Source organism: Condylura cristata, unplaced genomic scaffold, assembly GCF_000260355.1.
Source record: "Condylura cristata isolate star-nosed mole 26May11 unplaced genomic scaffold, ConCri1.0 scaffold00001, whole genome shotgun sequence".
Lineage (NCBI taxonomy): Eukaryota > Metazoa > Chordata > Mammalia > Eulipotyphla > Talpidae > Condylura > Condylura cristata.
Genome location: NW_004567102.1, coordinates 1712953 through 1731745, shown reverse-complemented (window position 1 = coordinate 1731745; position 18793 = coordinate 1712953). Strand labels below are relative to the sequence as shown.

The 18793-nt window shown below is 55.0% G+C and overlaps 1 protein-coding gene across 1 annotated transcript in view; it reads left to right on the top strand.

The window, feature by feature from the left end:
* Positions 1–16340, top strand: part of LEMD2 (LEM domain containing 2) — a 16957-nt gene extending 617 nt beyond the window's left edge. The window contains exons 2-10 of the mRNA XM_004673978.2: positions 2–161; positions 1771–1811; positions 4850–4925; positions 7869–7945; positions 8839–8915; positions 10503–10648; positions 11590–11691; positions 11764–11866; positions 14735–16340. Of these exons, the coding sequence (XP_004674035.1) occupies positions 2–161; positions 1771–1811; positions 4850–4925; positions 7869–7945; positions 8839–8915; positions 10503–10648; positions 11590–11691; positions 11764–11866; positions 14735–14885 (933 nt within the window). The 3' untranslated portion in view covers positions 14886–16340. The remainder of the gene's footprint in view (position 1; positions 162–1770; positions 1812–4849; positions 4926–7868; positions 7946–8838; positions 8916–10502; positions 10649–11589; positions 11692–11763; positions 11867–14734) is intronic.
* The last annotated feature ends 2453 nt before the right edge of the window (positions 16341–18793 follow it).

Sequence of the window (18793 nt, the reverse complement as noted above, 5' to 3'; positions counted from 1 at the left end):
CACGGGCGCGGCGCGGGCCCGGCCCCAAGTGGGACGGCGGCTGGAGCGCTGCCTGTCCCGGCTCCTGCTCTGGGCCAGCCTGGGGCTGCTGCTCGTCTTCCTGGGCATCCTCTGGGTGAAGATGGGCAAGCCCTCGGCGCCGCAGGAGGCGGAGGACAACAGTACGTCCTGGGCCGGCGCAGGGGAGGGCCCGGGCGCGCGTGTGGCCACCTGGACGGCCTCGCGTTCCTCAGCACCAGGCTGCACACTACCGGGGGCCTTGTCAGCCGGGCCGTCTTCTTCCCTCCTGGCCTGCACTTTCCTTCCTCAGGCTGTGGGTTTCTCTCTTCACTGTCTTCTGTCTTCTGCCCTAGCCCCTCCTCTCCACTCTCCCCTTCAGCCACACGCTGGAAGCAGTCTTCATTTGTGGTCACTTTCTCCCCAACTTCTGGCTTTCCCTGTGGAGCGACAGCCACACCTCTCTCTGACAGTTCCACCCCCTTTCCTTTTTAGTTCTCTTGTCCCTTTTGATCTCTTGCTCATTTCACGTGTTTAGTGCCCGGTTGAAGGCACCCTGGTTAATGTGAAGGCATCAATTTGGGGAGCTATTTGGGGTCCCACTTGGCAGCTCCCAGAGGGGAGCTGGTCGGGGTCCCACTTGGCAGCACCAGAAAGGCCATATGCTCCACTTCTTTGGACTACAGGGCCCTCATTTGTCAGCGTTTATTATAGTAGGCCTGGCTGTGAGACAGGTATGGAAGGGCCTCAAAGAGTTCAAAGTCATAAACAGAGGCGTTTGTCATTGCTTGCAGCCCCCTTGTAGAGTATGTGAAGACGGGGGTCCTGTGGTTACAGAACGTCCCGGGCCATGCTTCTGTCCTCAGCTATGTAGTTAGATACACCAATAAGAGGTGTGCGGGCTACGGTATGTTTCCTGAGTAGTTGAGGGCTTGTGTGTGTTCTGAAAGGGGAATTTGCCTTTCAGGTAAATCTGGGCTATCGTCTAACAGAAAACAAAGTAGAGAGCATTTCTCCATACACTTAAGAATAGAATGACATGGTAGTACACCCATGTTTAGTATTCTTTGCAAAGCATGAATGATTAATACTGTTCCCAGCCTCAAGCCAAGGCCACATCTTTCCATGCCTAACAGAACAGCAGAAATACAGGAAAAAGCTAAATTGTCTTAGATATAGCAGCAGATGGATGTCTGGGTGTATGAAAAAAGTCTGTGGGCTTGGGGATCCCAGCCTCATGAACACACCCAAATAATTTCCTGACTCAGAGCAGCTTACTCGCCTGCGGGAGAAGGTCAGCAGATCCTGGCGCCATGGCACTGCAGTGGCACTAGCTACACCAGTGATGAACGCAGAGTCACTGTCATACTCAGAGCTGAAATGCTTAAAGACAACAGAATTTACCTGGACTTCCCTTCCACCTGTTTAACATGTCGTTTACAGTGTGCAAAGCCATATATGCCATCTCCTAAGGCCCTGAGTTGAGCAGAGAAACCTTATTGGTCCCATTTTGCAGCGAGGAAGCAGAGATTCCGAGCAGTAAAAGGAGTTGCCCACGAGCCCGGGGCTGAGCCTTTTCAGTTGGATTAGGACCGAACTCCCAACCCAGCGCTGGGAAACCAGCCACATTTGAAAAGATCCTTATTAGATAACATCTTTCTAAACATCGGTATTGGTTTAGTTCCCCTTATTTTGGACAGTGCTCCTTTTTTTGTCCTCTACTCCTCAACCTACCCTTTTTAATATCCTCTGTGTTTCTTTTCTTGGTCTTAGTGAAATTATTGCCAGTGGACTGTGAGAGGAAAACAGACGAGGTGAGTCTGAGTTTCTCTAGCTCTTATTACTTCTCCCAAGGATGTTAGCCTCCATCAGGAGGGAAGCTTCCCCAGAAAAAAAAAAAAAAAAGATCATAATAGGATCATTTTCAGTGAGTGCTTCCTGTAATGTACCAGAATCACATCGTGTTCTGTGATGTTTGTGTCAGACTCAATTGTGGCAGTGAAGGAGTACTTGAAACAGAGAATTAAGCGCCCAAGATCCAACCGGGGGCTTGTTGCGCAAGCTCGCCTCGCAGTCACATCACTGGGGACTTTGATCTTGCCCCTGAGTCCATCTAGGGAGATGCAGCAGGCTGTGCTTGGAGGACCTCTCAGGCTGCGCAGCAGGAGGCCAGATTCTTAAGTCCACATTCTCCTCCAGGTATATGGCAGTGACTCTGAAAATACCCTTCCGGTTTGAAACCTTGTAGGGGTTTGTTTTAAACACCTCTAAAGTGGAGTTATTCCTCCTACTCTCTGGATTTGATGAAGCTTTCCTGTTTCCTACAAATAATATTTGGGGAAGGTGAGCAGCCCCTTTTATGAGTCATGAAAGCGACATTAGCACGCAACTGGGATGCTGGTGCTCGTGGTAGTCTAGGGAGGATACAAGGCAGTAAATTTTCAGGTCATAAATCCTACCAGGAGTCTTAGACTGCCAGAGGGCATGACTTAGTACTGTAATTATTAAGCCTGCAGTGCTGGGCCTGACTGCTGGGCCTGCCTGAGTCCTCGGTTAACGGCTCTGGCAGCCTGAGGGCTGGGAAGGAGTCCTCGACTGGTGGTCATCTCAGTGCCTCGCATTGGTGAAGGGGCGGCCTGGTGCAGATGACTGGTTTTATCTCTCTTTGGCTTGTGCTGTGTCATATTTGGAGTGTTTTATTACCCTCATTTATTGCATTCATCTACCAGATATCTTTGCTTCCCAGTTGTTTTATAAAAATAGCCATAATAAGTTTAATCTGCCTTCCTGTATAAAAACCACAGTTGATGATTAGAGGAAGTGGCCCAGGGACATAGCCAGCTGAAGGGATCCTAGAATTTTATAGGCAAGGCATGAAAACAAGTTAAAAAATACCACTCCTTCTATTAGACTTTGCTGGTGCTGTTAGTTTTGTTTTGAAATTAGAAAAGGGCTGCTTGGCTTCCATGTCTTGGCCCTTCCCGTCTCTAGATGTAGTGGACCCACGCCTGGATGGCAGATTTGCTCCCTGGCCCTCTGCGCTGGGCCTGCTCCTGCCCTTTGGAGTGAGTTGGACACACAGTCCGGGCCCCTGCTCAAGACGGCAGTGAGCAGTCTGTCGCAAGGCGGGGTCCAGGCCGTGCCCTCGACACTCCTGGGGCTCTCTCGGCCTTGGTGGCGGGCAGATGCAGGAATAGTCAGACCGGGAGGCGCTTCGTGGCTTTGGGGAGGGTCTTGCTGAAAGTCTCATTCCTTGTGTGGGCCCAGGCTCGCTCAGCCCAGACAGGTGCTTGATTTTCAGGTGTGCCCTGTCGTGCCGCGGGGCCGTGCCACTTGTCGTTGTTCTTTCCGCCTTTGTTTGTGTTACTGAAAATACATATTTGGGGCAGGTTTCAAGTGGGTGTGTTGTCTTAGACTGGCTTGTTGTCTGGTCCCTACTCTGCCAATATATTAGTGAGTTTGGAACGGGTAGTTGTTACTGTTTTTTTTCCCCCGTTGTGACAGTTGATAGATGTTTAATGTAGACAATTTGGAAAATGTGACAGAATCACCCATGATTCTGTTACTTAAAGATAATCACCATCAACGTTTTGGGGCATTTGCTTCCCATTTTATCTCTCTGTATATGTATATTTATAGAGTTGCAATCTCCATGCAGTTACATTTAACACTTATCAGCATTCATTAGATATTCCTTAAAAAGTAGTTTGTATTCCTAAAGCTGCTAGGAGGTAAGTGAGTTGTTTGTGGACATCCACAGCTGTGTATGTAAACTGTGGTGAGATCTGTGCCTGGTGAACGCTTTTGGTCTCTAAGCAACATGAAGGGCCACATCTTGGCCTCCGAGACTATTTGAAGCCAAGCCCCCGCCACACAGGTGAGGCCATCCAGTGAGCCCTGGGGAGGAAAGCGACTTGGTTTCCTGCTTAGTTGCCAAGTCAGGCGCAGAACCCACGCCTTTGGCTTCCTGTCCAAGGCCCAGCCCGGTGACACCCCAGAAGAGGCCTGAATGTAGGGGTGGACTTGGAGTCGAACGGTCAGGCGTGACCACAGTGGGATTTCAGTTATCTGACTCCGTTATCTAAACCTCGGGTTCCTCATCTGAAGAATCGAGGTGCAGTGAGGAGCCAGCGCACCGTCATGTACACACCACTCAGCTGGGCTGTCATCCAGTCTCAAGGAAGAGTGGCTTTTTTCCTTAAGTGTTCTAACTCTACTAAGTCCACTAAAATGCTGTGAGCTCCATTACAGGTGCTAGAGGATGAAGTGTACATAATAATCCTTCTTTCTCAGACAGATGACTCTTTTCCTCTACTACAGTTTTAAGGTTTCTCGAAATGTCCCCTTTTTAATGGGAATCTAGTCTTTCAACTAACCAACCATTGGTAGCAACCCACAAATCCACGCTTTGGAAGTGAATTGACCCTCCAAAGGAATGGATAAGAATAGTGTGAGGGGAGACTAGCCAGTATGTCCTTCTCTCTCCCAGGAAGCCTAGCCAAGATTGCCCCCTTCCTGCCCCCCATGGCCTCTGCTCCACAGCCCCACATACAGGCCTTTATTCCAGCGGGAGACATGGGCCAGAGGCCGGGCACCCCCAGGATGGCAGGCCCTTGTGACCGCCTGCTTCCCGTCTGCCTCTGCTGTTACAGTGCCTCTTTCTAACCTGTTAGCCCGAGACTTACCGGCCCTGTGCCCGAGCCTACCGCTTTGTGGAGTTTATTTTAGTTTTCCTAAGTATGAGGTGTACCTTGCTGCTTAGTACTCGGCAGCCTGGCTGGGGAGCTCAAGCCGGACAGACAGTCCCCCTCACCGAATCTCCGTGCTGACTGGCTGTCCTGTGCACTTTCAGTTCTGTCAGGCCAAGCAGAAGGCGGCCTTGCTGGAGCTGCTGCACGAACTGTACAACTTCCTGGCCATTCAAGCGGGTGAGTAGGTCTCATGAGGCCCAGGGTTGCTCGTGAGGGTTGAGGCCCAGGGTTGCTCGTCCTGCATCAGCCAGGACGAGACTGACTGGCCAGTAGCGGAGACACTGAAGTGGTGTGGTGTCTCCCAGAGATACACCCAGAAGCTGAGTCTGCACCATCCCCATATCCCCCTTCCCCATCCCCCCCAAGCCTGTGTTTGATTAAAATACATTTGGGCCCCTTTAATGGTCCCAGAGGTCCTGACACATGGCACAGACCTTTCAGCTGATTTTCTCTTTCCTCTGGGATGCCCGCCACCTAATGCTTTGTGGGGCCACGTTGCACCGAAAGGGGCCAGACCTCTGGTTTTTCTCCCACTCCCATATTGCTCTTACTCCCATTGGCCTCCCTGCACCCTCTGGTTGGCCAGGCCAGGTGGAGAGGTCTGTGCAGAGGGTGGGCAGTCTGTGTAACAGGCTGAGCACATTCAGGCCTGTCTAGCCCCCGGGCGTGGTTCCGATTGCCCACTCCATCTGGTGTGGGTCTTCAGGCAAATCCCTGATCTTCTCAGGGCCTCAGTCTCCCATATGACTGATCTTGGGTCTATCTTGCTTCACAAAGTGACACCCAAGTGCTCTGTGCTAGAGGTAGGCATTCCCAGCAATCCCATTAGTATTCCTTGAAAACCCAACCATCTCACAGATAAACCTTTCCTTGAGGCCAGAGCTGTCACCACATTGTTCTTTCCTTATACCTGGGTTCTGTGGACTTTCGGTATCACTTGCTGATGCCATAGGTAAGTCCAGGGCTGTGCCAGTGTTAAATGTATTTGGCAAAGGAACCAGATGGAACTGTTCAGACTTACTGGATATTCAAAAGGTGCCTCTTACCTATAAGGCCAACCTGGGAAGTCGGCCGGGGTGAACTTGTACTGGGCCTTCAGTCCTCAGAGCCAGTCTTGCAGGCTTCAGCTCTGCCATAGCTCCCCTCCTCTGTGGGAGAGTGCAGATGGCGGGGGAGGCAGTGTGCACGCCTTGGGCAGAGCCAGGCAGTCGCCTGGGAATGTCTCCTGTCCAAATGCTCTAAGAATAGAAATCATGGCCTAAAAAGGTGTGCTGACATTTTGTGGCTCCATTGCAATCAAGACCCAGCAGTATCAATACCACGTGGGGGTTTATGGGTACTGTAGCACCTCAGAACTCACCTCAAACCTGTTGACTCAAAATCAACATAAAGTTGAGAAACTCTGCTCTTGAACTGTGCATCCTAGTAGACATTTCTCCTCCCTTCCTCCCCTCCACGTGCTGCTGGTACCTGCCATGTTTCACCAGTCTAGCGGGGCGGCCCTGGGAAGACAGACTTGAGACAAGCAGCAGAGAGCGTGGGGTTGCTACTAAGTCAGACTGCTGTCCCCCTCTCTGCGGGAGACCAGCCGAGGCAGGGCTCTGTGCTGGCCTTCACAGGATATGAGCCCACAGCCCAGGGTCCTGTCTGCAGGCTGCTTGTGGTCTCTATGAGAGAGAGAGGCCCTGCCACGCTGGCAGATTAAAGATTCACTTGGATGAGAACCAAGAGGCCAGAACCTCTGGGAAGCATGGAGCAGTCAGTCTCACAGGGGCGGTGGTATCCATGAAGCCCAGTGATTATGTATATATGGAGAGTCGGACAGACCAAAGAGGCAGAAAACCACAGTGTCAGGGATGGTGGCCGTTGGCTTCATGGGGGAAGGAGAGAAAGGGAATGGAATGTGGAAAGACCAGTTAATGCCCACTCTGAACAGCATGGATGCCGGGTCCCAGGAACGTGATGCTATTTGCAGGAAGGCTGTTGAGTAGGGGTGCAAGGGGCTGAAGAAACATTTACCAGGAAGGGAAATGTGGCAGCAGCTTGAGTGGAGTCATGTCATTGAAGCGGGTTGACAACAAAGCGTGTAGAAGATAGAGATGGGGCCTCGGGCCAGGCTGAGTGGTCTGGGTGGGGGTGGGAAGAAGAGAAAAGCCGATTTGGTCTTGGGGCCCAAAGATAACTTGGAAGTAGGAGAATCTGGCTGTGGTGGGCGCTGAGGATGATTTCAGTTCATTCTTAAGATTTTTAATGTCACCTTCAGCGGCTGGCTCACCAACAGACAGACAAAGCCCTTAACTGGCCGTGCCCAGTTAAGAGCAGCTGGCATGTGTAAGGGTTTAGGTTCCTGTATGTGCCCAGCCCTGTGCAGTCCTGCTTGCAGGGGGCCTCGGGATCCGTGGGAAGCAGCCCTGGGTGGGGAGGTGTGATGGAGCGCCAAGGCTATGGTAGGCCCCCCGAGTCCGGAGGTCCCCCTGTGCGGGGGTCTTTTCAGAGATGGTGGTCCTTGGGCTAGATCTGGAAGCCTGGGAAGACACGGGAGAGGCTGCCAGCTCTATTGTGGGTGATAGAAGGCCACCCAGGGTGCTCAAAACAGAGCTGTGGCCTGAAACAACCACAGAGGCCTTGCTGTCCAATACCTCTTCCTCTGGGGCATTTTGGATATCCTTCCCAGCGCCCCTCAAAGCAGTGGGCGTGGCCTTCTGGGCCACCTGCCTGTGTCATGAGTCCAGATCCCTCTGGTGCCTGCGGCCTCTACCTTTCCTTTCTTCCCAGGCCGTGCTTATTTATAGCGCCATTCCGGTACCTTCTAAAGCTATCTGTCTGATCCTTTTAGGGATCAATTGCAAACAGACCTTGGTATTGGGCAGCTTTTTAGTCATTTAATGCAAATCGCCGTACTGCTTTGCAGGTCAGGTTTTAATGATCTGGCATCGATCCAAGCTAAGTGGCTTTTGATCTTGCTGCAGAGTGAAGATGCCCAGAGAAGCCAGAGCTGGCGGCCGCATGCTCCCTATCAGAGCTGATGGCTTGATTCTTGCTACATTTTTTAGTCCATTTCAGAGTAAATTTTTTTTTCACCTCTTCCTTGTGTTTGAATGTGTGTTTTTTTTCTCCTAGGTAATTTTGACTGTGGAAATCCAGAGAAGCTAAAAAGCAAATGCATTCCTGTAATGGAAGCCCAGGAATACATAGCAGTAAGTAGGCCGCAGTGCTTACCCACTCCCCGGAGGTCCTGGCGCTCTCCTATTGATCTTTCAAGCCCTGCAGTTTTTCTCCTTTTCGTTTCGTGTTTGCTTTTTGGCTTTTTTGCTTTCCTTCATTTTTTCCCTGTTGATTGTGAGGCTACCTTCAGTGAAGGCACCTGTGAAGGTCACGGCCAAGCTGAGCCCTGCACCAGGCCAGGTCTACTGACCAGCCGGCACGGCCGCCGCCGCCGCCCTTTCTCTGCTTAGCCCTGTGAGCCGGTCCCCCTTTGGCTCGATTTCCTCCCCTGCTCATCAGCTGTAAGGGTATACCTGTAGCAGGTCCATTCTCTCCCTTTAGGGTTACCCTGTGGATCCCTCAGGGTCCCTTTGCTGTTCCTCGTGGCCTCAGATTTATGAAACTTTGTAACCGGCAGAAACTGGGGCGGGGGGTGGGGGGCGTGTCACTGCCTTCAGTTTTCATTTCACAGATGAAGAGACTGAGTCCTCGAGAGGTCGAGAGGGGCAGGGACTTTGCCAAGGCCGCCTAACCCGGACTGGCCATCGGGCTTCACACACACTCAGTTGGGCAAACATCTGACCCAGTGTGAGCTGCCAGCTCTCTGGCCCTGACGCGTCAGTCTTTGAGAAAACCCTGTTCTTTGGCTCGGGCCCTGCGCTGTCGTCCTGTGTGTGCTTCCACATCGCTTTCCCCAGTGATGGCCTCTTCCTTGCTCATCAGCCCCACATTTCCTGCCTGCCAGTTTGCTGTGCCTTTCAGCAGAACAGGGCCCTGGAGCATGTGGTGGGCACCAAAGAGGGCTTTCTTAACCCAGCCACAGGATAATGTTGTTCCAGCTGCCCCGCCCAAGCCTAAAAGTAATCTTCTCTGTCCCCTCCCACAGAATGTGACTGGCAGCTCCGCCAAGTTTGAATCTGCACTGACCTGGATACTGAGCAGTAACAAGGACGTGGGCATCTGGTGAGCGTGGGCTGGGCAGCACACGCCGGGAGGGCGCCTGCCCCGCTGTCCTCACCCCTCACTGACTTCTGTGCTAACAGAGGAGTTTCGGGTCTGCAGTTGGAGGCAGCCTCACAGCTGAGTTGTTCTGGGCTGTGGGCTAGGCTTCTAGCCAGGCAAAGGGAGGGAAGAGTGTCAGGAATGCAGCGTAAGGACTGTTGTCAAATGAGACACAGAATCCAGGTGTCAGGATGTTAGCCTGATGTTTTAGCTAAACCTGTTTCAAATCACTCAGTCTGTGCCTTTGTAATTTGCTGGCCCTGCGTGGTTTGCTGGAGAAGGCATTTTTCTGCACTTCCTTTCCTTGGGTGCTGGTTTTCATTTGTAGATGAAATGATTCTGTATGTTGGTTTCGCTCAGTATGGAAATTGCAAAAGGAAATACTGGATTTTATTCTGACCGTGCAGTTCCGCCTCATTTCTATCTCTGGTGAGCACTGTGAGCAGAGATAGCGGCCCTTTCACCCTCCTGAAAGGCCCCATCTGGCTGCTGTGCCGGGGGAGGGACACCACTGCTGGGTGGTGGGGTCCCCCCGCTGGAAAAGCACTCACGTCGTCAGCCTCCCACTTCTCGGGGCTTGTCAGGGTCTCTGTTCAGGTTACAGCTCCTGATATTAAAACACACTCTGGGGTTTTGTTCTCCTACTCTCTAATCCATCCAAATTACTAATTCCATCAGTAGTGCATCCAACAGGAGCCCCTTGGGCAGCTCGACTTAAAGCTTGATAACTGGATGCATGGCACGATTAAAATTTTTTTGTTGGCTTAAAAAAAAAAAGCTTTGCTGAGTGGCTGAGTGATTTTCCTGTGTTCGGAAAAGCGGAGGAGAATGCGGATTTTATCCTCGGCCTCCTCACTGAAGCTGCTAGCACAGAGGAGTATACTGGGGGAGGCAGCCTGGAGGGGGACTGAGCCAAGCTCACACAGCAGTGTCCAAAGTGGGTCACAGAAAGGAGGACACTTCGGCTACCCGCCTTCCCAGTGTGCAGTCCAAAACATGGGATTGTCGCCTAGCTGGGAGACGGGGTGGTATCAGCGTTCCCTCGTGGCCTGGCACCTCCTCAGTGGGGTGGAGGCGGCGTGCCTTGGAGGGCCCAGTGGGTCTTACTCCCTTGCGCCTCAAGACGCCCATAATCTTTGCACGGAAAACAGCTTCCGTGCCTCCTAGCCACTGAGGAAAAGCATGCCCTCCCCAACTCTTTCAGGGCTCGCCACGCAGTGCAAAACCAGCAACTCGATAAACATTTCCATTTCTCTATGCTGAGGGGTGGGAATCCAATTTACAGTTTAATCTTCCACACACTGAGGGGCTGGCAGAAGACCCGGCAGAAGGGGACGGCACTTTAGCAGTAGGGGTTCAAGCTTGCTGCCATCTTGAAGGCTTTAGTCTTTCTAAGTAGCCACCGTGGGAAATTTCTGGAAAGAGTGCAACCACGATACCAAGTCTGTTGTAGGCAAGGAGAGGCTTTCTTCTCTTCCTCTTGCTGAACATGGAGCTTACTCCAGGCCAGAACTTCTGAATGCATTTACAGCCTGTGTCCTGTTTCAGGTTGAAAGGGGAAGACCCTTCAGAACTGGTGACAACCGTGGACAAGGTGGTGTGCCTGGAATCTGCCCGCCCTCGCATGGGCGTTGGCTGCCGCCTTCGCCGCGCCCTGCTCACCGCTGTCACCCACGTGCTTATCTTCTTCTGGTGTAAGTCCTCTCCTCTCCTCAGCCCTGCCCTGACTCAGACTGCTTGCTCTCACTGCCTCCTGGAAACCCAGCCCAGGGAGAGTCTTAAGTATGAGTGGTGAGGCCCAGAGAGTTCATTTCTGTGCAGTGAACTCGAAGTCTGTCTATTAAAGCCAGGGTGGTGACAGGTCAGCATCTGCCTGTGGAGATTGGCAGCGGGAGCCTGAGGGCCACTAGAAATGTCCTCGACTCAGGGTGGGGACACTGCCTCTGAGAGGGAGCCTGGGTGGGCCTGGGCTGACGTCGTTCCTCCTTGGACCCCAGAGAGCAGGCTACACTGGGGAGCAGCAGTGGCAGCGGCAGGAGCTCAGCCTACTCCCTGAGCAGTGTAAACCTCTCCTGTGGGGCTACAGATACCTGATAAAAGCAGAAAGACGGGGTGCCAAGCTGAGAAGGAGAGCACAGGGCTTGTGTCCCGGCATCAGGAGCTGCCTTTGAACAGAGACCTGGGGGTGTCTGTGAAGGTGAAAGGCCACAGAAATCACACTTGTACAGAGTCACAGACCGCCTGGCGTGCCGGCAACTCCCTCCCCCACACCGTTAGGCGCAGACATCAGCGGCGGCAGCATCTTGAATGCGAAGGCCCCACATGTATACATGTATGAAAGGCAGTGTCTGGCTCACGAGGGCGGAGAGGAAGGCCCCGGGCGCGGTGGGAAGGAGCTGAGATCTGGATGGCAGCGACACCTCTGTGGGGGGGTCACCAAATAGTGGGTCTTCCTCTCCCATTTTTGAGTCCATTGTTTCCCTCTGGTTGGCCTCGGGCCTGGCACACAGGTTCCCAGAACACACTGGGCAGCTCACCCCAGCTCCAGCACCGCGACTTGCCCCGAGTGAGGCCTGGGAGCAGCTGCACAGATGAAGGCGATGGGAGGGATTACCGGCTCTTTGTTCCCTCACAGGCTTGGCTTTCTTGTGGGGGCTACTGATCCTGCTGAAGTATCGGTGGCGGAAGTTGGAAGAGGAGGAACAGGCCATGTATGAGATGGTGAAGAAGATTATAGGTGCGTGGCCCCCGTGGAAGGGCTGCCGTCCCCACTGCAGATTCCGCCCTAACGCTGCCCTCTGTCCTGCAGACGTGGTCCAGGACCACTACGTGGACTGGGAGCAGGACATGGAGCGCTACCCCTACGTGGGCATCCTGCACGTGCGCGACACCCTGATCCCGCCGCAGAGTCGGTGAGTCCGGGCGGCTCCCGGGGAGGAGGCCTCACAGCACTGGTCTGCGGCCCTTCGGCCCCAGGGTCCCAACTGCAGGTGCTGACCACACCTCCCGCTACTCCAGCCTCCTCTGTTCGGCAGACGGGTGGGCAAGAGGTGTGGAAGGTGTGAAAGACTCTCCTCCACGGCGGTGGCGGCACCCTCAGCGTTGACTCTCACTGGGGTGCCCTGGACAGCAAGCCCTAGAGCCCCTCTCTTCCCCCATGGCTCCGGCAGGCAGGGGCCAGCTGGTTTTCCGTGAGTGGAGGCCCAGAGTGGGGTGGCGCCGGCACGGACAGCCAGGGCTCCGGTTCCCTTTCTCTCTTTCCTCACGGTCGTCCTGCCCTTCGAGGGTGCTGTCAGAGGTGGAGTTCCGTGGGACCACAGGATGGGCTAGTGGCGGCCGGCACAGTGTCCGCCTGCTCACACCAGCAAGAAAGGGGTGGGCTTCCTGTCGCCAGCTCCCAGAAGGTGCCAGTGACGTACAGCTTGAGACTCCACTGGCCAGATCTGGTTATTTGTCTGTGCTTGAATCTGTCGCTGACCAGGAGGATTTTACCCACGACCCAGCATCAAAACACCGATGACCTAAAATGAGGCCCAGTTCCTGCGCACATGTGCACCGATGCGTGTGTGTAGCTGAAGGCAAAGCTTCACCGCCTCCAGGCCACGGGGCCGGTGGGGAGGGCGGCAGGCCACACCTGCTGCGTGCACGGCTTCCACATGGGCTGTGGGTGCTGACTAGACCCCTGACCTAACTAGGGGAAGGTGGAGCTGGGGGACAGCAAGCCAGGAGGCTGCCAGCCAGGCCCACCGGGTGTTGGCTCAGGTTGTGAGCCCCGTTGCAGTCTTGGGCCATACCCTGTTACCTGCTGGATGACTCCCAGAGCTCCCCTTTGCTGAGGCAGCCTGCTCAGTACCGGGTCGGTGCTCCACAGGTACAAGGCAACTTGATCCTCACCGTGGCCTTTGGTGGTGAGAACTGGGGCTCCCATTTTACAGATAAGGAAACTGAAGCCTGGAGGACAAGCTCAGACCCCCCAGCTAGTTGGCATTTCTGTGCTTCCATTGCCAGGCTCTCCAGTGAGGTCACTCCCTTCTCATGCAGCCTACGAGAACTGGAAGAGCAGAATGTTTAGGAGGACATTTAAATGTGAAGGTTCTTTATCACTGTCATGGCCCTCCACCTCTGGAAGGTAGTGGGCAGGAAACTTAGAGCAGACTGACTGCAGGTGGTCTGGCCCCCAGCACATGGGGGTGACCCCTTGGGGAATGTAAACTCCCACCTAATTCTTGGCCTGCTCAGAGCCGTCACATGGCTGTGGCTAACTCAGCCTCCTGAGCCACTGTCCTTATCTGGGAGCTGGAGCTAGGACACTGCCCTCCATGGGCGCGGTGAAGGGGCCATTGTTCATTTTCTCAGCAAGTGTTTGTGAGCCCCTGCTGTGGGCCACATGGTGCAGGGTCGTGGCGAGAGCGAGAGAGTACAGAGGAAGACAGATGACAAGGTGCATAAGGAAAATGTGACAAGGCCCAAGGGTTGGGAGAGGGGGGCTGGGGAGGTGACCGCACAGCTCACTGAGTCGGGGATTATCACCTGAGCTCTCATCAAAGGCAGCGTTACTACTTGCGCACACAAATTCCTTTAAATAAGAGCAGGAAGTTGCACTGCAGCCACCACACCTCAGCTCTCTGCATCTGTAGAGACAACAGGGGCAGCACCCTGAGGGGTCTGAGCCCCTGTCACTGAACCCGGGGGGCTAGTGCCCCGTCAGCCCTGAGCTGGACTCATCTCCCAAGCGATCTGGTGGGTCCCACTGAGTTCTCAACTAAGGCTATGTTAGCTCTCAAACCCTGGTGAGCACGCTCAGTTCTGCCCTGCGTTTGCAGGCCTGCTTGTGAGAGTGAGGGAGAACTGAAGAGGTAGCTGGTGAGGGAAGCCGGGGAGTTGATGAGAGCATCTCCATTGCCTGGTAACGGGTGACTAGGAAGGAGGGGCTGGGCTGTGAGGTACTGGTCCCCAAACTCCCCCGGCTGCTAGAGCCTAGCATACGGGACTCTCTCCGTGGCCCAACCAGCCAATTAGGGCCGGTGGATAACACATCCTGCCTCCCTGGAAGAAAGCCCCAACACCCCACTCTGCGTCTTGCTCACAGACCAGCTCAAGAGCTTGCTTGCTTTGTCCTGTCACAGGGAGGTGATCTGCAGTGCTGACAAAAGGCAGGGGCTCATCAAAGGGCAGGCGTCACAGCGGCCCTTCCCGACAGCCTCGGCATCTCCTGTCAAGTCTGCAAGGGGGTAGGAAGGAAGCTGACTAGGGATCCCGCAAGCAGGGACTCTGGCCACTGGCCTGAGACCCGAGACCGGGAGCCAGGAAGGGGCCTCCCCTGGCCCGGCTCTGGTTTGGAAAACGGCGCTGGTCCCCTGGCTGCCTGGCTGGGAGCTCACCTCCTCCCCACCCCCGGCATGCTGTGGAGTTTGGACTCCCCAGCTGCCATTCTAGTCGGCCCACACGGAGATTAACGTGCAGCCAGCACTGGTGGTGGGGCCAGCCTGGCCCCTGCAAGAGCTGGCCAAACACGGCCCAGTCTTGTCCACCTGGACTGCTCCAGACACCTCCAACCTGGTTCAGCGCCCCTTTAATTGAAAGTTTTGCTGCCAGGAAGGTTAAGAAATCACTTCTCCCACTCCTGAAGTTTCTCTCCCCTGCAGAATTCCTGTCAGTACACAAAGGCCTCCCCCCAGCCCCTGATAAATTCCGAGCTGGATCTCCCCCACCACCCCTCTTTGTACAGAGGGCCCCTCTCTCCACAGCTGCTCCACTGAGCCTGGCCCCTGTCGTTACAGGAGGCGCATGAAGCGGGTCTGGGACCGAGCCGTGGAGTTCCTGGCCTCCAACGAATCCCGGATCCAGACGGAGTCGCACCGCGTGGCTGGCGAAGACATGCTGGTGTGGAGATGGACTAAGCCCTCTTCCTTCTCTGACTCAGAGCGATAAACCCCAGGTGGGGCCAGTTCCCATCAGTGCTCCAGGGGCGTGCGAGCGCCGCCAAATCCGCCGGTGCTGAGTTCACACTTGCCTTGACTTTCACCCTCCTCCAGCCCTGGTCCAGAGTCTCACTATAGGACTCTTCAGAGTTAGCTCAGTAGGAAAATGCAGGCTTTCCTGAAGGGTGGAGGGGAGAAACCAGAGGTCAGGTGGGCTGCTCCTTCTCTGCATTGGTCTCATCCTTTTTGCCCCATTTTGTTGGCAAAAAAATAAAATAAAAAGGGGGGGGTTTGGTTTTCATGAATAAAAAAAGATAAACGAGCAGTGGCTTTGAGACCCCACAGAGAAGTGAGTTGGGCGGACTGGAGCTAGCCCCGCTCAGTGTGCCGGGCAGCGAGGTGGCACAGCACCTGCAGGAGGCGAGTCTGGGGACAGCGGGTGGGGTGGCGGGGTCGGGCCGCTCGTCCATGTGCCTTCAGAGGGTCTTACCTAGGAGCGCAAGGGTAAGAGGAGAAAGCCTGTCCTCTGGCTGGAATGGGAGGGAGAAGATACTAGAAATTAGAACATGTACTTTAGGAGCAGTGTCTAGAAATGCCAAGCCCTGGCATGAGGGCCTTCAGGTCAGGAGGAGTGAGCTGCTGGTATGCCTCGGGGAGGAAGCCAGGGTAGGCACAGGCCTGTGAGCAGAGGAGGTTCGAGCCGCCACCAGTCATTGCCACCGCTGCTGCCCTACCCTAGGTAACCTCCTGGGGCTGGGCCTCCATTGGCACTTCTCTCAGAAGACAGCCTCAGACCAGACCTGCAGTCAAGGTGCCGCAACAAGCTGAGAATGTAATTCCAGGACCTTGGGCATCTTGCTCTTGTGGTGAAGATAACCTTGTTTTCCGTGAATATCACTTTGTTTACAAGGACGGACGACCACCGCAGCCTCCCTGGTGGGGCTGTTGAACCAGAAGTTCCAGCACAGCCCTGGTGTCTGTGTGGGTGAGGCACGTTGGCCACACCGCCGCCCCCTGCTGGCCGCCCGGTGCATGCCGGCGCCGCTACCCCAGACCACTGGGCCTGGAGTCTGCCCGCCGGGCGGGAGCAGCTCCAGAGGCAGCCTGGCGGGGAGCCTTATTAGTTAAGTGTGAGGCGCCTCTCCAGCACAGTCTCATCCCATATGTTCTCATCTGTGGCAGGCAGGAGAGGGCCAGGAGAAACGAAGCAGCTGCCTCCAAAAGGCATTAAGCATCCCTGTCTGGTCTGTTGGTATTTTTGTTTCCGTAATAACGCTCCAGTCTCCCTCATCTGAGCAATACTCCCTCGTTTCCTCTGATGTCTGGGTAATGGGCGAGGCTGGAATCCGAGCACTGGCCCTGGGGCAAAGAAACTCTCATAGTCAGGCTCTGGCCAGAATAAGAAACTGCAGCAACCTGCTTCAGTATCAGGGTCAAAACTTAGATAAATAAACATATTTATTAAAGATGGATGTTCCTCGTCTGTGATTCTTTCCCTCCTCTCCCCAAAGCAGAGCAGGTGAGACGGCGCCACGCGGAGCTGAGGCGCAGCGGGGCTGGCGGAGCGGGGCCTGGCCTCCCTGCTTCTGAGCCCGTGGAGCCCTCCACAGACCACCCGCGGCCAGGGTCTTGGTTCTCACACGTACAGCACCATGACTGGCAGGACGACCACCTGGCACCTGTGGGGGGCAAGGAGTGTGGGCTGACAGCACCCGCTTTGGCCCCATTTCTGCCTCCCGTCAAGCCGGTGCTCGGGACAGCCCTGGAGGGAGGAAGAGCAAGAGCGGGTGGGTGGGGGGCTCCTCAGCAGCTGATGCTGGCCCCTGGTAAGGGAGAAGGGTGATCCTGGTAGCAGACGTGTCTCTTCTGGGCCCCACCACTGGGGAGAACGCCAGTGCAGACGAGGGAGTAACTGGGGGCACGTGCCGGGGGGGGGCGGTGGCCTTTGCGCTCCACCGGGCTAGGGGCATGGGGCAAGTTGCAGGCATCGGGGCCAGGCCAGTCAGGCCTGCTGCCGGGCCAGTGTCGGGCACCCGGGGAGGACACAGCCTGCTGTCTCCATCCACATGGCCAGTGGTGACCGGTACATGAGCACACCCCACCATCCTGCTCCCAACTGGAAACTGGACAAATTGATACAAAGGACCCAGAAAATAAAATAAAATAAAAACAAGCTCTTTTCCTCCTCTTCTGTGTTTTGTCTTAAGTTGAGAGGAGAGCTCTATTTCTGTGAAGCTGTTTGGAGAGCAGGAGCAAGATCAAAATAAATGAAGTAACGAAAGGCCCCCGCCGGCCAGCCCCTTCCTTTGTGGTACACAGAGCGCTGGACACAAAGGCCCGAGCTGCGTCCTCAGCACAGCAGACAGCTCGGGGGCTCTGCAGCCTCTCCCGGCTTTGAAGGGCCACAGCTCACTTTCAAGCAGCTCTTATTTCAGGAGGAACAGGGACAGCGCAGGTGGGGGATTTGCCGGAGGCGGGGGTCTGAGGGCGTCTCTGGGTGGGAGCCATTGTCGAGAAGTTTCCATTGCTCCACCTAACCCCTTCCAGGCGCTCCCTGGCCACAGACTCCAGTTACCTCAGTGACAAACAGCCCTCTCGGGCTCAGTGGCCACCAATAAGGAAGGTTTGGGGGAGACAGGAGAGGCTGTACCCCACAAATCTCAGCTGTAGACGTCCACCCAGGAGCTCCAGCCACCTTCCAGAGTCTCTGCTCAGGAAAAAAGGTAAACATGGCCATTTGTCACTGACTTATCATATGAGCTGCGGTAGCAGCTGTTCCCCCTTAATTAATACAACATTGACTTTGAGCCTCAAAAAAAAAGTCCCATCAGAGATGCAGGTGTGGGGACTCAAATCCATTATCCTGTCTGCCTCCCCCAAAGAGAAGGCGCAGGGTGGTGGTTACACAGTAAGTCAGCCCACCTGTCCCTAAACTGCCCTCCCTGCGTGGCCAGGCCAGCTTCTCCACCCCTGCCCTGGGAAAATTCTAGAGACCATGAGAGGACCTAGACAGGAGGTCCCCTGATGTGCTGGGGTAAAGAGATGTGGGGGAAGAGTGAGGGCACCATGCCCCCTGGTGCTGCTAGGTTGCCCAAGGCTGTGGTGTGGAAATGGGGACCAGTGGGGTCCAGCGCCCAGGGCTGACTCTGCCCTTCATTGGCTGGAATCTTGGGTTAGCAGGTCTCTCCTTGTAGAAGGGGAACTTAGTAACTAAGAACTGATGAAATGAGCCAGCACATGCTTGAAACGAGCTGTAGCTAGGTTGCTGTCACCCCTTTAAGTAGAGGGGAAACTGGGGCAGGGTGGTCAGGTAAGCCGTGGAGCCAGGGTGTGAACCCAGAAAGCTAGCTCCAGTCTGTTCCCAGCCCTGCTCTCTTCCCTTCAATGGAGGAGCCACACAGATCTGCTGGGCTGCCAGGACGGAATAAAAGCGCTTCACTGGGGAAGAGCCAGAGGCTCTGGGAGGCGCCTCCGCCCCGGCCTCCTGCCGACCCCACTCTGTTGGGCCTCAAGCCTTGTGCCCCAGCCTTCACCAGGCTGCTCCTGCCCCTCAGCACCTGCTCTGCTCTTCCCTCAAGCCTGCGCCCACCCCCCAGACTTCCATGTAACCCACCCCTCCTCTCCTTCGGGCCACTGACCCTGTTTGTCTCTGTAGCTGCACCCCACCTACCATGCAGCCCTCCTTTATTTCTCTCCCAACACCAGTGGGCTACAGATGCTACTTGCCCCCCGCCGCCACTCAGGCCTCAGCTCCTGGCGGCACGCATGTCTGCCGGTCGTTCACCGCGGTGTCCTCAGCACTCAGAACGAACTCGACTTATCCTGGACCTGCCCGGTGCTCCATACACGTGACAAACAGTTGACTAGAAATCCCTGTCCCAGAAAGAGGAAAACTCAGCATTCGGGTTTCTGAGGTCT